Genomic DNA, 18,943 nt, shown 5'->3' on the forward strand with positions numbered 1-18,943 from the left:
GGACATATCAAGAAATACTAGACAGAATTACCACATACCAAACCCCCTTACCCCCCATTCCCCTTACAGGGAATGATAAGAGATGGTTCTTCTGTACTACTTACTGGTTTTGTTGAATTTTCATCTTTGTTGGATCTTCATCTTGGCTTCTGTGGCACTAAAGTGACCCACGGTCTGTAAAGTATATGGTAGTTGTTACGGACTTTGTGTCCTGTACTGTTATTGATCATTTAGAGCCTCTCCTCATGCGAATGCAGTTCTAGTTTATTACTTTATACTTGTGTTTTATCTTTATTCTTTCCAAATATTAAAATGTTAATACTCTAAAGACTAAGAATTATCATTTTTAATTTTTTAGGTATAAATTGCTTCATATTCTGGAATTTGATTCAGATCGTAGAAGAATGAGTGTAATTGTTCAGGCACCTTCAGGTAACCCATCTAAACGTTTATGAGTATTTATTTGCTTAATATATAGCTTGCTAACTAGTAAATTTTTTTCTTTTAGGTGAGAAGCTCTTATTTGCTAAAGGAGCAGAATCTTCAATTCTCCCTAAGTGCATAGGTGGAGAAATAGCAAAAACCAGAATTCATGTAGATGAATTTGCTTTGGTAAGCATAGATAGCTATAATTAAACAAAATTTTTAAAAATTTTTTCAAAAATATATTTGTGAAAAGGTTGAGGTTTTGTCTTTTTAATAGATTATCCACATTGTAGAAATTCTGTAGTTCTTAGTTCTTTTGCATTAAATGTTTGCTCTTTATTCTTGTTGAAAAAACTGATTTTTTAACCCGGTGTCTTAGTTAGGGTTTTTATTTCTGCAACAAACCACCATGACCAGAAAGCAAGTTGGAGGAAAGGGTTTATGTGACTTACACTTCCACATTGCTGTTCATCACTGAAGGAAGTCAGGACAGGAACTCAAACAGGGCAGGAACCTGGAGGCAGGAGCTGATCAGAGGCCATGGAGGGTGCTGCTTACTGGCTTGTTCCCCATGGCTTGTTCAGCCTGCTTTTTCATAGAACTCAGGACCACCAGTCCAAGGGTGGCACCACCCACAATGGGATGGAGCTCCCCCCATTGATCACTAGTTGAGAAACGCTTTACAGCTGGATTTTTTGGAGGCATTTCCTCAACTAAGGCTCTTTCCTCTGTTGACTCTAGCTTGTGTCAAGGTGACACACAAAACCAGCCTGTACAGATGGTAGCATGTACATCTCTTCCAGTCTGTTCTGGTAGCGACGTCTGGCTATATATACCTCTCACACTGTGCCCTTAAGAAAAAAATGAGTATTTGGGGCTTAAGGTGAAGCACAAATCCTTCGGTTTCATCTCCTGAATGGCTCGGAGTCACTGTGCTTTTTCTTTTTCTGTTCTTCTCCCTGCCTTCCCCCTCCTCCCGCCATCCTAGTGTATCCTGAGCCTGTAGTGGGAAGGAAGAAACAAGAGAAAAGCTTGAGCCCAGAAATTCACTAGCAACTGGGGCAACATAATTAGACCCAGACTTTTAAAGAAAAGAAAAATAAGGGTGTTGCTCAGTGGTAGAGGATATCCAAGCATGACAGAAATGGGCTTATTAAAGGAATATGGAGGAATTCCAGGAATATGGAGAAAGTAGAGATTAGCACATTGTATAAATCATGTAGCCTTTAAACAGTTTGGCAGTTCTTCAGAAGGTAAAAATGAAGTTACAACCTGACCTAGCTATATGTAGTGTACACCAAAGAGAAAGGAAAATATATATCCACACATGATCTAACAAATAGATGCTCATAGCCCCAAATTGAAAAAGCCTAGAAGCCCAGCTGATGAATGGATAAAGTGTGATATAGCTATGTAATGGGATATTACTTAGTCATTAGGAGAAATAAACTACTGCTCTCTTATATGTGCTTCAATATGAGTGAACATTGAAAAGGTTGCTGAGAGAAGCCTGTCACAAGAGGCCACACATTATATTTATATGACCGATCCGGGATAGGCACATTCATAGAGAGAAGACAAGTGAGTGGCTGCCAAAAGCTCTGGATGGAGGGAAAAGAAGGGAGTGTCTTCTAATGGATGGGGAGCCCATTGCAGTGAAATGTTCTGGCAGTGGTAACAACTGCACAATGATGTAAGTAGTCTAAGAAGCACAACGTGGCACTCTTTAAAAGAGTTAGTTTTGTGTAGTGTGATTCTAAGTTAAAAGGCGTGATACAGTAGACTCTTCGAGAAGCAAAAAACCTAACCCAGGGTCTCCCATGCTTAGGTTTCTGTGTGTGCTTCCTACTTGTCTCTCTGTACCCACTTCTGCTGGTTTGCAATTGCCTGTAATTGACACAGTCTACCTACTGCAGTATCCAACAGCAAAGGCATTTTGTTATCTAGAACAGTACCCACATACAGTTATTTTAGAGTGAATAAATTAGTGCATATATTAATATCTGATGCCTCCTTAAATGTTATTTACAAGTGTTATTTACAAATTAGGAAGTGGCACTGTTTAGAAATTTGCTGAACATAGTTATATGTTGTTTTAAAATCTGCTCTTTCAAGCCCTATTTCTAGCTCATTTATTTTGTGTTTTTTAAAGGAAAAAAATAAGAAGTCTTTAGATGTAGATGCTAGTTTTCAGAGATTAAGAACATTTGAAGCTGGGCTGGAGAGATGGCTCAGAGGTTAAGAGTACTAGCTGCTCTTCCAAAGGTCCAAGTTCAATTTCCAGTAACCACATGGTGGCTCACAACCGTCTATAATGAGATCTGGTGTCCTCTTCTGGCCTGTTGATGTACATGCAGGCAGAACACTGTATGCATAATAAATAAATAAATGAAAAAAAAAAAAAGAACATTTAAGGTCCATCTAATCAAGTACTCAATACAGATTCCTAAGTTTATATAGTTCCAATTCACAATGAAGATAAAGTGAGTTTTTCAAATCAGGTTGTGAGTCTGGCTCCTAGAGTTGTGTGCCTATCTTTTCTTTTCTTTTAGAAAGGGCTGCGGACACTGTGTATAGCTTATAGACAGTTCACAGCTAAGGAGTATGAAGATTTAGATAGACGCCTGTTTGAGGCCAGGACTGCCTTGCAGCGACGGGAAGAAAAATTGGCTGATGTCTTCCAGTACATCGAGAAAGACCTGATATTACTAGGAGCTACAGCAGTGGAAGACAGGCAAGTATCAGAAGTAGGCAGTATCTGTTTTGTTTTTATTTTTTTTTTCAAAAACATTTTAGTCAAGTGCTTCTACTATGTGAAAAATAAATACCATTAATTAACATTCTGTAACAAAATAGAAAACTAAAGCTTTACTTTTTCTACTCAGAATAATGGTGTTTTATTCCAGCACTAGATATTAAAAATGTCTAGATATTTGAAATTGATAAAAAGAAACAATTATTTGTATTATATTCCAGTTTGCTATTCCTTAGGTGTGTTATACTGTCATCAAACACTCACATGTCTCTCCATCCTCCCTTTCCGCTGCTGCCCAGTGTGCTCCCTGCTTCTCCAATGCCACACTGACTGTGGGCCACCTTGGGTGGGGCTGTCGTGTTCACGCTGTGCTCCCTGGCAGGCTGTGCTTTGCCTGGAGGAGCCTCCATTTCCCTGTTGGTGCATTTGTGAATACAGTGTACTTATAACTAACCCTTTCTGACAACCAGCGTGATTGAAAATGCTCTTCTTTGTGAACATTCTATTTGTTGCTGGGTTTTTGATGCTATATTAAATTGTTTAAAGATTTTTTTCTCCTCTGTTAGCATAAATTTCCATGCAACTTGTTCACTTTTTAACCTAGCATCTATGTCAGAACTGAATTGCATTCAATGAATCAAATTGATTTTTATAAATTAAGCCTGTTGTTCTCTTCAGTTCCCTGTATCTACAAAGGTAGATAATTTAAATTTCGTGTACTTTTCAGTTGTTTTCACTAGCTTTCTTAAGCTAACATGAAGCTATGCCGTCCTGTATTTCCTACAGTCGGATGTGTAGCTCTCAGAGTGCTTAGAAAGACTTTCCTCAGGGGTGCGGTGGGGAGGGAGATCTGTGGTTTGAATTTAGACTTCCCAGTGGCACACTTCTTGCCTAGCAGGCACCAGGCTTTGATTTAGTCCCCTCTTCAACACCACTTCCCAGCCAGAAAAGTTTATAAAGGCTGCCTGGTTACTTGGGTTCATGAAAGCCAACATTGATGATGATACCTTTAAAATATACTGTTGTAAATTTTGATTCATTGGTTGTGTTTGAACTAGATGGCCAAGAGTAGTTTATTCTTATTTCCTGCATAATGAGAGAAAATTTCAATTATGTTCATACACTGCAATAAGCTGTGTGGCTTATACTTAACATAAACTACAGCAGTATTTTTCACTTCCAGTTTTTTTTTTTTTTTTTTTTTTTAGACTACAAGATAAAGTTCGAGAAACTATTGAAGCTTTGAGAATGGCTGGTATCAAAGTATGGGTACTTACTGGAGATAAACATGAAACAGCTGTTAGTGTGAGTTTGTCATGTGGACATTTTCATAGAACTATGAATATTCTCGAACTCATCAATCAGAAATCAGACAGTGGATGTGCTGAGCAGTTGAGGCAGCTTGCCAGAAGGTAAGATAGCAGTGACTGGGACAGCTTACCGCTACCAGCTTTCATCCGCCGATAAATAAAATGTTTTTAAATTTAGAAACAATCTTTTAGTTTTTATGTATATACCTATTTTGCATGCACATATGTCTGTGTTAACGTCTGCATGCCTCGTACCCACTGAGGTTAGAAGAGAGCATTGGATCCCATGTAACTGAAGTTAAGGCAGTTGTAAGCTACCGTGTGGTTGCTGGGAATTGAACCTGGGTCTTAAAGAAGAGCAGCCAATGCTCTTTACAGCTCAACCAGATCTCCAGCCCTGTTTTTAAGATTTTGATAGATGAGGAGCAATCCAAAGAATTATTTCATGCTATGAAACTTACATTGGGAATTCAGTGTTTGATATTTATATACATTTGTTTCCATGGTATCCATGAATGTTACCATTGCACCGTCTGAGTTAACTATTTGCCACTGAGTCCTGACAAGGTCCTCTCTCATCTCTTTGCACTGGTGCGTATAAGAGTGACATGATTACAACTTGATTGTGTCTTGAGTGCCATATATGACATGACACTATGACATTTAATATTTTCTGTTGTCAGTCTGAAGTCCAGTGACCAAAACAGAAAATGGGTTATTTCTGGAGTTGTTGGCCTGAGGTCCCAAAGATCCCCAAATATTATGGGGTATTGCCAGTTTACTTCATTACCCTCTAGAGCTTGATGGGAAGATGAAAGAAACCATTTCTGAATATACCACATACTTGAGTCACAGAACATGGAAAAAATCAACCTAGGACCTCACTAGCCAACAGCTCCAAAAGGAGCAATCCATTCCTGGAACTGGAATTTTTATTTATTATCCTCTGGTGTCCAGTAAGGATGGTGTGGCCTTGTTATAGGGTAACAACATTTGACCATGTTTGTGTGTGTGGATAGATTTTAAGAAGCTTCTTTTCTCTGAAAAGTCTTCAATGTTATTGTCCCTTCCAGTTTTCCTCTTACTCTGCCCTCCCACACTCCATTTTTTTCCTTTTACTCTTTATACTAGTAAATTTTATTTCTCTTCCTACAAAAGCCCCTCCTCTTGGGCCCTTAGTAATTTCCTGACCTCTCTGAGTATTGCAAATGAATATAAATACCTAACGATTCAAAACTCAGCCACAATTGAGAGAAAGCATGTAGCATTTATCTTTCTGGGCCTAGGTCACCTCAGTCAGGATGATTGTTTCCAGCTCTGTCCATTTACTCATAATTTTATAATTTCATTTTTCTTACTAGCTGAATAATATTCCATTATATAAATACACGATTTTCATTATGCATTCATCAGTTGATAGGCATCTAGCTGGCTACTGTGATGTACATTCCTGGATATTGTGAACAGAGCAGCAATAAACATAAATGAACAGTGTCTTTGTAGTAAAATATGGCTTCTTTGGCAGTTCTAGTTTCAGTTTTTTAAGGAATTTTCACAGTGATTTTTATAGTGGCTAACAGTTTGCAGTCTCAAGAGCATTGAATAAATGTTCCCTTTCCCCCCACATCTTCACCAGAATTTTCCTTCATTTGTGTTTTTGGTCTTAGGCAGTCTGAGTGCAGGAGGAGAATAATGTCACAGTCGTTTGAACTTGTGTTTCTCCAGTGCCTTACAGATACTGGACTTTTATAAGCATTTTCCCTCCGTTTGTATCTAATCTTTTGAGAACTCTGTTCAGTTCTATGCTCTATTTTTTAACTGGAAATTTTGTGCTCTTACTGTTACTTTTTTATTCTTTTTATATTCTAAATACTAACACTATACAATATATAGTTGATTTAAAAATTCCTATTCTGTAGGATGTCATTTCACTCAACTGATGATATTCTTTGCTGCACAGAAATATTTTAGTTTCATGAGATTCCATTTATTAATTGTTCATCTTAGTGCTATATTATTGAAGTCCTGTTCAGAAATTCTTTTCCTGTGCCAATGAGTTCAAGCCTATTCCTTAATTCCTCATCTGTCAGATTCAAGATATCAGGTCTTGTGGAGAGGTCCTTGATCCATTTGGAATTGAGTTTTGTGTAGGGTGAAAGATAAGAAGTTTCTTTCTTCTATATGTTGCTATCCTGTTTGATCAGCATCACTTGTTGAAGATGCTGCCTTTTCACCATTGTGTATTGAGGGCCTCCTTGCCACAGATCATGTGACTGTAAGAGTGAGGGCTTATTTGTGAGGGCTCAGTTCTATTGCACTGGTGAATAAGTTTGTTTCTATGACAATACCATATTTTACTTCTATAGTATAGTATAACTGGAAATCTGGGATGATGGTAATGCATCCAGCAGTTTCTGTTGTTGTTCAGGATTGCTTCAGCTTTTCCTAGGTCTTCTGCATTTTTGTATGAAGGAAATTAAAAAATTACTAGAATTGAGTGAAAATAAAACCACAGCATACCAACAGCTAAAGGGCACAATGAAGACAGTTCTAAGAGAGAAGTTTATATAACACTATGGGCCTACACCAAAAAATTTAAGAGATCTCAAAATTAATAACTTCATGATGCACTGAGACTTAGGAAACAAGAAACGTCAATACAATAAAAAGTGGGAGAAAATAACATCAGGGCTAAAATTAATGAAATAGAAATGAAAAAATAAGCAATACAAAGAATCAATGAAAGCAAGAGTTTGTTCTTTGAAAAGGTTAACAAGATTGACAAATTGTTACCTAAATTAACCAAAGAAAAGAGACAATCAAAATTAATAAAATTTAGAGATGGAAAGGGAGATATTCCATGCATATTGGGGAATTCTGAAAATCAGACATACGTTGAAAAGTCTATATTTCATGAAACTGGAAAGTCTAAAAGAAATGGCTGTGTTTTTAGATACATGTGACTTATCAAGGTTAAATCAAGAGTAATTAACAATTTAAGTAAACCTGTAATATCCAATGAGACAGAAGCAGTGATAAAACATCTCCCAACTGAAAAAGCTCACAGCCTGATAGACCCAGCACAGAAGCTACCAGACCTTCAAAGAACTACTGCCATACCCCTCAAACTATCCTGCAAAAATGGAGGAGGAAGAAGGAACATTTCCAAATGAAAGAAGGCACATTACCCTGATATCAAAACCAGCTAAAGAAGCAACAACTAAAAATAAATAAATAAATAAATAAATAAATAAATAAATAAATAAATAAATAAGAATTATAAGCTAATATCTTTAATGATCACAGACTCAGAAGTTTCTTAATAAGCAACTTGCATACCAAATTTAAGAACACATTAAAATGACTATCATGATCAAGCTGCCCTCATCCCCAGAGATTCAGGGATGGTTCAACATACATAAGACAATAAACTAATTTACCACACAAATTCACTAAAGAACAGAAACCATATGACCATATCATTTGATGTAGAAAAGGTCATTAATAAAATCCAATGTGATCAAAGTCCTAGAGAGAGTAGGGATCCAGGAAACTGACAGATAACATAATCCTAAATGAAGAGAGGAAAAAAAAAACTCATTTCCAATGAAATCAGGAACAAGACAAGGATGTCCAATCTCTCTTCTCCTTTTCAACATAGCACTTGGAGTCAAACTAGAACAATCAGACAAGTAAGAGAGATAAAGAGGGCGCAACTAGGAAAGAAAGTCATGAGAGTATCAATCAATGCGGGCATGCAAATAGGAAAGAAAGGAAAGAAGAAGGAAGAAGTGAGAGTATCTTTATTTGCAGACAGTGTGATTCTGTATATAAAAGACTCTAGCAATGACTGCAGTCAGAAATCTACAGCTGATAAATACATTCAGCAAAGTAGCAGGATACAAAATTAAGTAGTCTTCCTATATGCAAACAACAAACACTGAGAAAGAAATCGTGGAAAATAGTACTGTTCACAATAACCTCAAGCCAAAAATCCTTGGAATAAATCTAAATTATAACGTGAAAGACTTTTACAATTAAAAAAGACATTGGATGCATGCTGTCTGCAAGTCTGTGTGACTGGGCCGGGTATGGGATTGCTGCAAGACTGGCTGAGGCTTCACATGGGCAGGGGAGGCATGGGTGCAGTCTGTATTAGATAGAAATGGCTTCCAAAAGAGCTCTGGTCATCCTGGCCAAGGGACAGAGGAGATGGGATAGTGATTCTTGTGTATGCCATGCGGAAAGCTGGAATTAAAGTCACCATTGCAGGCTTGGCTGGGAAAGACCCTGTGCAGTGTAGCCGTGATGTGGTGGTTTGTCCCCATGCCAGTCTTCAGTCTTGAAGATGCAAGGAAGCAGGGACCATACGATGGGGTGGTTCCTTCAGGAGGAAATCTGGGTACACAGAATTTATCTGAGTCTGCTATAGTGAAGGAAATCCTGAAGGCGCAGGAAGAGCTTCATCCTACCTGTTGGCTCATGAAATAGGTTTTGGGAGCAAGGCTACAACACACACACACTGGCTAAAGACAAAATGATGAGTGGCAGTTACTACAGCTACTCAGAGAGCACAATGAGAGAGGTGACCTGATTCTCACCAGCCAAGGGCTGGAACCAGCTTCGAGTTTGTACTCTGCGTGAACAAGTGACTGCACCACTCATTCTCAAAACTAGAGCCTCAGCTGTTAACCACAGGCTGAGGAGGCCATTGGAAGCCCAGAAGCTAGCGGCCAACAGGTGGCAGCATGTGAAGTAGCTGCTAAGGGGATTCTGAACCTTGTTAGTAGGATAAACAGCTCCTAAAAGAACAAACAAACCCTTAAACCCTTTAAAGGCATTGAACAAAGACACTGAAGAAGATGGCAAATCCTCCAGTGCTTGTGGATCGATGGGGTCAATACTGTGAAAATGTTCATCCTACCAAAAATACTCTACAGATTCAACTCAGTCCCCATCAGAATTCCAGCACAATTCTTAACAAAAATTGAAAACACTCTTTAATTTTATATGCAACTATGCAGTATATGTCATCTGAATTAACACTCAACCACTTGCTTTAATTTCTCCCAGTCCACCTCTTCCTCCCTACCCCCCTAAACTTAGGGTCCCCCATTTTTAAAAATAACCTGTCTAGTGCAATTTGTTCTGTCCATAGACTTCTGAGTATTAAGTGGTCATCCAGACCTTATCTGAACCTTCCAGTGCCTTAAACCCTTACAGAAAATTGAGTCTCCTACCACAGAAGCCTTTAACTGTCTGTCGCTCATTATGTAGGAGGCTCATGAATCTCTTCCCCTTCCATGCTAAGCTGTTGGCTGGCTTGATCTTGTATAGGCAGCCATAGCTGCTAAGAGTTCATGAATGTGGTGGCCCTGTCATGTCCAAAAAACAGTTTCACTACAGAACTCTGGCTCTTAGAGTCCTTCTGCCTCCTCTTCTGTGATGGTCCCTGGGCTTTGGGGAACACATTGGTATAGATGTCTTGTTTACCGCTGAGCATTCCACTGACATGTAATCTTTATGCTTTGACTGTTTGTGAGCCCCAAGGTAACCACTGTCCACTGTACAAAGAAGCCTCTCTGATGAGGTCCAAGAGCTGCACTAATCGATGGGTAGAGAAGGAGGAATTGAAAGGACATTGGATACTGTGTCCACTTAGCAGTTAATAGTGGTAGGCTCACCCTGGGACTTTGGAGATCCTCACCATGGTCTCCTGCCCATATGTACACTACCAGGCATGTTTTTCCTCCTGTGGACTGTGCCTTCAGCCGGTTAGAAAGCAGCTGTTAACGTTATAACAACTATGCCACTTTTGTGCCCACGAACATATCTTGCAATGCTGATAGTATTATTATAGTCATGATTGTAGGACACAGCTGAAAACTATTGATGGCTTTTTTCTCCTCGCAACTTACACAGCATCTTTTGGCACTGTGAAAACTTCTGAACAATGCGTGTTATGTCTTCAGCAGCAGAGGCTTACCATTAAGTTGTGAGGGCAAGCAAGAACAATGGCAAGAGCCTATATTGTATTGTGGGGCTCCTGTATTATTTTGTATGATGCTTCTGACCAACAGCTGGAGGGGAAGTATACCACAGCATTGGACTTTCTAGGTTTCAAATATTCCCCCTTTTGCCTTTATTATCATCCTTGATCTAATATTCTCCCTCAAGATCTCACCTCCACCTTGACCAGTGGTCTCTTTTTATAGTTACTCCAAATTAACCAGCCAAATCTAAAAATTAGATACTAATCTCCATATAAGGATGAGAATATGCAGGATCTGTCTTTCTAGATCTGGATTCCCTCACTCAATATAAATTTGCTGACAGTGTAGCAAATTTCATTTTCCCCTTTTATTGAAAATAGATTATTATCTCATACAATTTGTCCTGATTACATTATCCACTCCCCCTGTTCATTCCAGTTCCTTCTTACCTCCCCTGCCCTCTGGATCCACTCCTTTTCTGTCTCTCATTAGAAAAGAAAAAGCTTCTAAGAGATAAAAAACAAACATGGCAAAATGAAATGTAGTAAGATAAAACAAAAACCATTAAAGCGAAGCTCTACAGGGCAACCCAAAGAAGGAAAAGAGCCTTAAGTACGGGCACAAGAATCATAGACCCACTTGTTCACACACTCGGGAGTCTGATGAAAATACTAAACTGAGAACTATAGTATGAACCAAAGGACCAGGTACAGACCCATGTTGGCCCTGTGCTTATGGCTCCAGTCTTAGTGAATTCATACGAGCTTTGCTCATGTTGACATAAAGGGTTTGTTCTTCTGGTGTCCTCCATCCTCCCTGGCTCTTTCACTCTTTCTGCCTCCTTTTCTATGGGGTACCCTGAGTTCTGAAGAGAGGGATTTGATGGAGACATCCCACCTTGAGTGTTTTCCAAGGACTCTTTCTCAACATATTTGGATGCGGATCTCTGCATCTGCTCCTGATTGAGAGTCCTACGCTGGAGGTCTTTTCTGTCCTCTCCACGGATGAGCTTCTACATTGTCTTTTCTACTTTTGGCACTTTATTCTAGGACAAACAACAATAAGTTTGGAAATAGTCTACCTTCTGTTCTCAAGGCCTTACTGTTTTAATACCATAGCTGTTTGCCTTTTTCACCTGTCCTCATTATAGAGTCAAAAGGTCAACTTAACCTGGAACAAGGGTTTTGGAGAACATTCAACATAAAAACTTTGGGTCTGAAGTGGGAGAGTTGATTCCATAGTAGAGCCAGCTTCTTGGTGAGCTCAGATGGCACATGACAATATACCAATATAATATTTGTTACACTAAACTACCTCCAAAAAGTTCATCCTTATTATTACTAGACCACTATATTTTTCTAATGCACTAAATTATTATTACATTTTAGGCAGTAAAAATTATTTTCTCAGTACCTATATAGGATCTTTAGTTTTGGCCCACAGACCCTAAAAAAGAGTTATTTACCCCTTTACAGAAAACATTTACTAGCCACTGATCTCTTTGATATAACCAAATTGACAAATTAATCTCCATCTCACAGTTCAAAGATTATTTCATAATAATTTATATTCTCTGTCAGGTGAAGAGTTGGTAAAAATCTTTTCTGACAGATATATTTGGCTACACCATTTATTGTAGTCTAATTTTTCAGATCATTGAATGCTTCAGTGTAGATGTACACATGTTAGGTCTGCACAGCCATATCTCCTTTGCAGTCTATGATGCTCACCCAGGAAAACAACCTTCAAAAGGCAAGGCTGTGGTTGCTAATATACATTCATTGCTTCATTTATGTTTGTTATATAGGCATTTATGTGTTCTAGATTTCATCAAAGAAAAACCTTAAAGATGTGCATTTTAGCAGAATGCCTTTTATTTATTCTTTAACAAATGTATACATGTGACAATGAATCTTGATAATATGTATCCCATACTCCCTGGTCTCATTCCCACCAGGCAACACTAGCATGTCCTCTTTTATTTTTCCACAAAAACAAAAACAAACACCAAACAAACAAACAAACAAAAAACATGTCCATGTTCTTCATAGCAACATCCCATTCTTATACCAACTTTTGTATTCATTACTTTAGTGTATCTGTGATGACTCATCATGATTAAGGTATTTTATAGAAGAAGAAGTTTATTTGGGTTATGCTTCCAGGGGGTTAGAGTCCATAGTGGCAAGGACAGCATGGCAGCAGGCAATGAAGCTGAGAGCTCATGTCCTTGGCTGCCACTATGAAGTAAAGAGTCTAAGAAAAATTTTTAAAAGACAGTGTAACGTCTAGATGTCTTTGCTTGAACATAAAAGATACTGCATCTTGGAAATTGTGCTATTTTAAGAGTGTGTGAGCACCATTATAGTCAGTTAATATTTAAGAAGAGTAATGCCAGGAAGAAATTAACTGCACAATATAATTTACTTGATCTATACCTTCTAAAATTATTTCTTGGTTATTCAAAGTTATGTTGTGCCAGTGAGATGGCTCAGTGGGTAAATGTGCCCGTTACCAAGCCTCATTGCATGAGTTCAGTCCCTAAGATCCACATGGAAAGACAGAACCATTTTCTTCAAGTTGTCCTCTTATTTCTACATGTCTGCATACACATATATACACATAATAAATAAGCTTGTAAATAAATAAATAAATAAAACAGTAAAAATGTGTAAAGTAATATTACTTAAAAAATACAGGGCAGTGTAAGGAAGATGCAGTGTGGATGGCACTATACAGGTATGTGAATCTTTGTCTTTTGGCATGTTTTCTTTAGGCTTCTATATGTGTTCTTTTGGTAAATGTGTTAAGTGATTAATACCCATTTCTCTTTTTGTACTAACGCTGTATTTTATCTTAACTTTCAGGTAATGTAAATGAGTTTGTCCACTTATGCATAAGTTATTCAGTAGTAGTCTGGTTGAACTCTCCATCCTTCAATAAGACTCTGATTTTATTAAAATGAGTAATTTGGCTTCAGAGTATGACACATAGATGATAAAATTGTTTTCTTTTCTAGAATTACAGAGGACCATGTGATTCAGCATGGGCTGGTAGTAGATGGAACGAGCTTATCTCTTGCACTCAGGGAGCATGAAAAACTATTTATGGAAGTTTGCAGAAACTGTTCAGCTGTATTATGTTGCCGTATGGCACCTTTACAGAAAGCAAAAGTAAGTATATATCATAAAGTGCTATTAAAATATGTAGAAGTAAAAATATTCTTCAAGGAAGGAATAGAGAGAGAAGAAAGGAAGGGAGGAACAAAGGAACGAAGGAAAGAACAAGCAAGATAATTCTTTGTTAAACATTATCAACCTCTAGGCCCTCTTCATGCATAGTCCTTGGTTGGTGCATCAGTCCCTGCAGGCCCCCCTGGGACCCAGATTTGTTGGCTCTGTTGCTCTCCTTGTGAAGCTCCTTCCAACTCTTCCCTAAGTCTCCCTGCACTCTGCCTCAAAGTTTGTCTGTGGGTCTCAGCATCAGCTTCCAGCCCTGCTGGGTGGAGTCTTTCAGAGGACCTCTGCGGTAGGCTCTCATCCTGTTCTCTCTTCAGGTACTTCTGGTGTCTATTCTAGGTGCCCTTCTGAGTAAGAATTCAGCATCCGAGTCAATAGGCAGCACGGACTCCATATGAGTCCCCCAATATGGGGAGTAGAGCCTGCCTCTGACTTGGACCCTGCTGCCCACTCATTGATCGCTTCCCCCTGGTGGGGAGGCCTTGCCAGGCCACAGAGGAAGCTGATGCAGGCAGTCGAGATGACATTTGATAGGCTGGAGTCAGAGGGTAGAGGAGAAGGGCTCTCCCTTCCTGAGGACCAGGGGAGAGAGGGTGGAACTGGGAGGAGATGAGGGAGGAGGCTACAATTGGCAAAGTGGATAAATTAAAAATAAACATTTAATTTTAAAAAAGGTATCAACCTCAAGATAGTGGCACATGTCTGTGAAACTTTAGCATCCAAGAAGCTGAGGCAAGAGAATTGCAAGTTTGAGGCAAGCCTCAACTAACAGAGAACCAGGACAGGAAGGGCAGAGGGAGAAAGGAGGAGGCCACGGTGATCAAGTTACAAATAAGAGAGGTTGAAATCAGTTCACATTTATCATCTGTAAAGCTGTATACAAGAAACATTTAAATTTTTAGATACCTAGGATTCAACTGAAAACCTACTCCATTTTTATAAATCCACAACTTGGAATATTTTGTCGTTCTTGTTAGGCTGGCAAGACAGCTGGCTCCTCAGGGAAAAGCACCTGCTGCTAAACCTGACTGCCTGAGTTCCACCCCCAGGCCCCACACGGAAAAGGGAAAGACCAGACAATTGTCCTTTGACTTCTGTATGTGCATCCATATACATAGACACACATGTATGCACACACAAAATAAAATGTCGCAAACCTTTAGCAGAATATATTATAATACTCTTAGCAATACAAGTAAGGTACTGATTATTTTGATACAGTTATCCAGGTTTATTTAGATTCATGGAATTTTGTTTCAGTACTTGTGTGTCCCAGTCTGTAGAAATGAAAACTAGAGAGCAGACATGTCCCTACTCTTGAAAAATCATACCCAAGAACTCCACAATAAAGGTCAATGGGTAAAAGTCAAGTAAGCTGTGACTTTGATTCAACACCTGGAACTCACATAAAGGTGTAAGGAGAGAACCAGCTCCAGAGCTGTCCTCTGGCCTCCAGATACCAGCCATCTCGTGTGCACAGCCCCTTCCCCCATACACACACACACACACACACACACACACACACACACACACACACACGTAAAGAGTATTTCTCACAGAGTTTCAGATAACCTTGTTTTGATTTCACTGAATTTACTATTTTCTTAAATTTTGAGGTTTAGCTAATCAGACTAAATAGGTGTCTTTTCTTTTTCTTTATATCAAGTAGAGGTTTTTTGAGAATTTTATCTGACAACTCAATGAAGTATAGTTATTTATTTAAGTAAGTTGTTAATCTTAGAATATTTTAAAAATCTTCTCTTCCTAAAATGAAAACATAAACCTGTTTTGTTGGCACATTTCTGAAAGACATTCTTAAACCCTGACTCTCCATACCCCTCAAGAAAGTGAACCTTACTGCGTGGTACTATCTAGCATGAAGTTAAATGCCTTCTTCACCATCACATTACTACAGAAGATTTCAGATAAAGAACATTACAGAAATACAAGAAAATTGAAATTTCATCATAAATCATGAATTCATTGTATGTTTTTCAGGTAATAAGACTGATAAAAATCTCACCTGAGAAGCCGATAACACTGGCGGTTGGTGATGGTGCTAATGATGTGAGCATGATACAAGAAGCACATGTTGGCATAGGTGACTGGCTTTTTCCTGAATTTTAAAGTTGGTATAATTACTTGGTAATTTTGAATTTTCCTTTTTGTAAAGTACTATGCCCAGTATATGGACTGAAAACAAACACAATATGACATTACATGACAGTATAACCCCATAAGAAACCAGTTATTATTTAGCCCACTATTTATAATATTTTAGTTTAAAATATTAAGTAAAGGAAGTGGCATCACATTAGTAAACTTTATCTTTGCTTAGTTAATAATAAAAGTGATTTTATTTTTACATCCCATTTTGTACCTCAAAAAGAAGTTTCATATATCATTTTATTCTCTGTAACTTATAAAGTTGCTCTCAAGGTTTTAAATTTATATTTTATAATTATTATTACTTTATTTGTGAAAGTAAAAATTATGTTTTGCATTTTAGGGACAATTTTAGGAAACAGAATTACACCAAGCATTGATTTTAAAAAGCCAAAAATTATAATACTTTTCTGATTCTGTATTCTTAAAGTCATACCATAGTTATCTCTCAAAAATATTTTTCTAATTGCCGGGCGAAGTGGCACACACCATTAATCCTAGCACTTGGGAGCCAGAGGCAGGAGGATCTCTGTGAGTTCTAGGACAGCCTGGTCTACAAAGTCCAGGACAGCCAAGGCTACACAGAGAAACCCTGTCTCAAAGGTGCATGCCTTTAATATCAGGCAGAGGCAGGCAGATCTCAGAATTGAAGGCCAACCTGGTTCACAGAGTGAGTTCCATTACAGCCAAGGCTACACACAGAAAACCTGTTCTCATTCTTATTATAGAATCACTTTATTGGACTCAGTTTACTGTTACTGTATTGGCACTGGTTCACCGGTGAATGATTTCCTATTTAATCTACTCTGAACTGTCAGGGTAATTTACAAATAAAGGCCAGGAAAGGGAGGTGTGAGTGCTGTGTGTGTGTGGCTCCACTGAGGGGTAAGACCCCAATTTAGAGGAGAGCCAGCCTCGTCCAGGAAGGGCTTCCGGATGTGATGTGCGGAGTGGAGAGCTGACGGGTTTTATTTATTTATTTTGTAACTTATCTTTTCAAATCAACCCTCCCTCCCCTCTCTGGGATAAATGTTCACGTTGAAACTTCAACTTTGTGGTTTCTAAACTATTTCCAATAAATAAATGATTTTTAAATACTGCATATTAAACATATAAAGCTGATTTGGGGCTGTGGAGATGCCCTGGTGGGTAAAGTGCTTGCTAGGTAGACTGAGCATCTGAGCTCAGTCTCTGGTACACACACATAAAGGCCAGTAAACCAGCAGCATCACTTGGGCTAGGCACAGACTGACACCAGGGCGCAGCTGAGTTTAGCTGACATAGCCCCGGGTCCAGTGCGAGACCTAGTACTGAAACACGTGGTCGAGTGACAACGGTTCATTGTATCCGTGTCTGTCTAGTATTTGCATACACATGTTGTACATCACAAGCATGTATACCCATGTACACAAGTGCACACATACACAAGGAAACATTGCTCACCATACAGCAAAGGAAATACTTAAAGCTTCAGGAAGAAAGCAACAGCAAGTTATTTATTTACCAAAAATATAAAAAAAAAGTATGTCTTTTTTTTTACTACCTTTACAAAAACAATTCCAGATGGAGTAAGGATTTAAGTAATTCTTTGAAGCCATAAAATGTAACTGAAGAAAATTTTACAAATAATTTTGTTGTCTGATTATGAGAAGACATTTGAAGCACAACACCACATCAAGAAATTTAATTGACTATAAGGAAAAGATGAGGCAGACTGGAAGCAGTCTGTCAAACAAAAAAATGTTGGCAATAACGATAAAAGTTGACAAATTTGGCAACATTTTTGAGACTATAAATTGGCACACCATTATTGTACAAAATAAAACTTTTCAACTGTGTGTCTATTGAGCTTTCAATTATATATGTAAGATTTTATTTATTATTTATGTAGGGTCTATTATAAGAAAATAAGCATTTAAAATCATTTTTATTCTTTGACAGTTTCATAACATGTCTGTATGTGAGTGTGTCTGTATGTGAGTGTGTCTGTATGTGAGTGTGTCTGTATGTGATGTGTGTCTGTATGTGAGTGTGTCTGTGAGTGTGTCTGTATGTGATGTGTGTCTGTATGTGATGTGTGTCTGTATGTGAGTGTGTCTGTATGTGAGTGTGTCTGTATGTGATGTGTGTCTGTATGTGATGTGTGTCTGTATGTGATGTGTGTCTGTATGTGAGTGTGTCTGTATGTGAGTGTGTCTGTATGTGAGTGTGTCTGTATGTGAGTGTGTCTGTATGTGAGTGTGTCTGTATGTGATGTGTGTCTGTATGTGAGTGTGTCTGTGAGTGTGTCTGTATGTGATGTGTGTCTGTATGTGATGTGTGTCTGTATGTGAGTGTGTCTGTATGTGAGTGTGTCTGTATGTGATGTGTGTCTGTATGTGATGTGTGTCTGTATGTGATGTGTGTCTGTATGTGAGTGTGTCTGTATGTGAGTGTGTCTGTATGTGAGTGTGTCTGTATGTGAGTGTGTCTGTATGTGATGTGTCTGTATGTGAGTGTGTCTGTATGTGAGTGTGTCTGTATGTGAGTGTGTCTGTATGTGATGTGTGTCTGTATGTGATGTGTGTCTGTATGTGAGTGTGTCTGTATGTGATGTGTCTGTATGTGAGTGTGTCTGTATGTGAGTGTGTCTGTATGTGAGTGTGTCTGTATGTGAGTGTGTCTGTATGTGATGTGTGTCTGTATGTGATGTGTGTCTGTATGTGATGTGTGTCTGTATGTGATGTGTGTCTGTATGTGATGTGTGTCTGTATGTGAGTGTGTCTGTATGTGAGTGTGTCTGTATGTGAGTGTGTCTGTATGTGAGTGTGTCTGTATGTGAGTGTGTCTGTATGTGAGTGTGTCTGTATGTGATGTGTGTCTGTATGTGAGTGTGTCTGTATGTGAGTGTGTCTGTATGTGATGTGTGTCTGTATGTGATGTGTGTCTGTATGTGATGTGTGTCTGTATGGAGTGTGTCTGTATGTGAGTGTGTCTGTATGTGAGTGTGTCTGTATGTGAGTGTGTCTGTATGTGAGTGTGTCTGTATGTGATGTGTGTCTGTATGTGATGTGT

The 18,943-nt window shown here is 38.5% G+C and overlaps 1 protein-coding gene across 1 annotated transcript in view; it reads left to right on the forward strand.

The window, feature by feature from the left end:
* Atp11b (ATPase phospholipid transporting 11B (putative)) overlaps positions 1–18,943 on the forward strand; it is a 104,794-nt gene that overhangs the window by 54,914 nt on the left and 30,937 nt on the right. Inside the window, exons 16-21 of the mRNA XM_051157062.1 lie at positions 359–432; positions 509–612; positions 2,979–3,160; positions 4,390–4,593; positions 13,504–13,657; positions 15,722–15,824. Of these exons, the coding sequence (XP_051013019.1) occupies positions 359–432; positions 509–612; positions 2,979–3,160; positions 4,390–4,593; positions 13,504–13,657; positions 15,722–15,824 (821 nt within the window). The remainder of the gene's footprint in view (positions 1–358; positions 433–508; positions 613–2,978; positions 3,161–4,389; positions 4,594–13,503; positions 13,658–15,721; positions 15,825–18,943) is intronic.

Source organism: Acomys russatus, chromosome 15, assembly GCF_903995435.1.
Source record: "Acomys russatus chromosome 15, mAcoRus1.1, whole genome shotgun sequence".
NCBI lineage: Eukaryota > Metazoa > Chordata > Mammalia > Rodentia > Muridae > Acomys > Acomys russatus.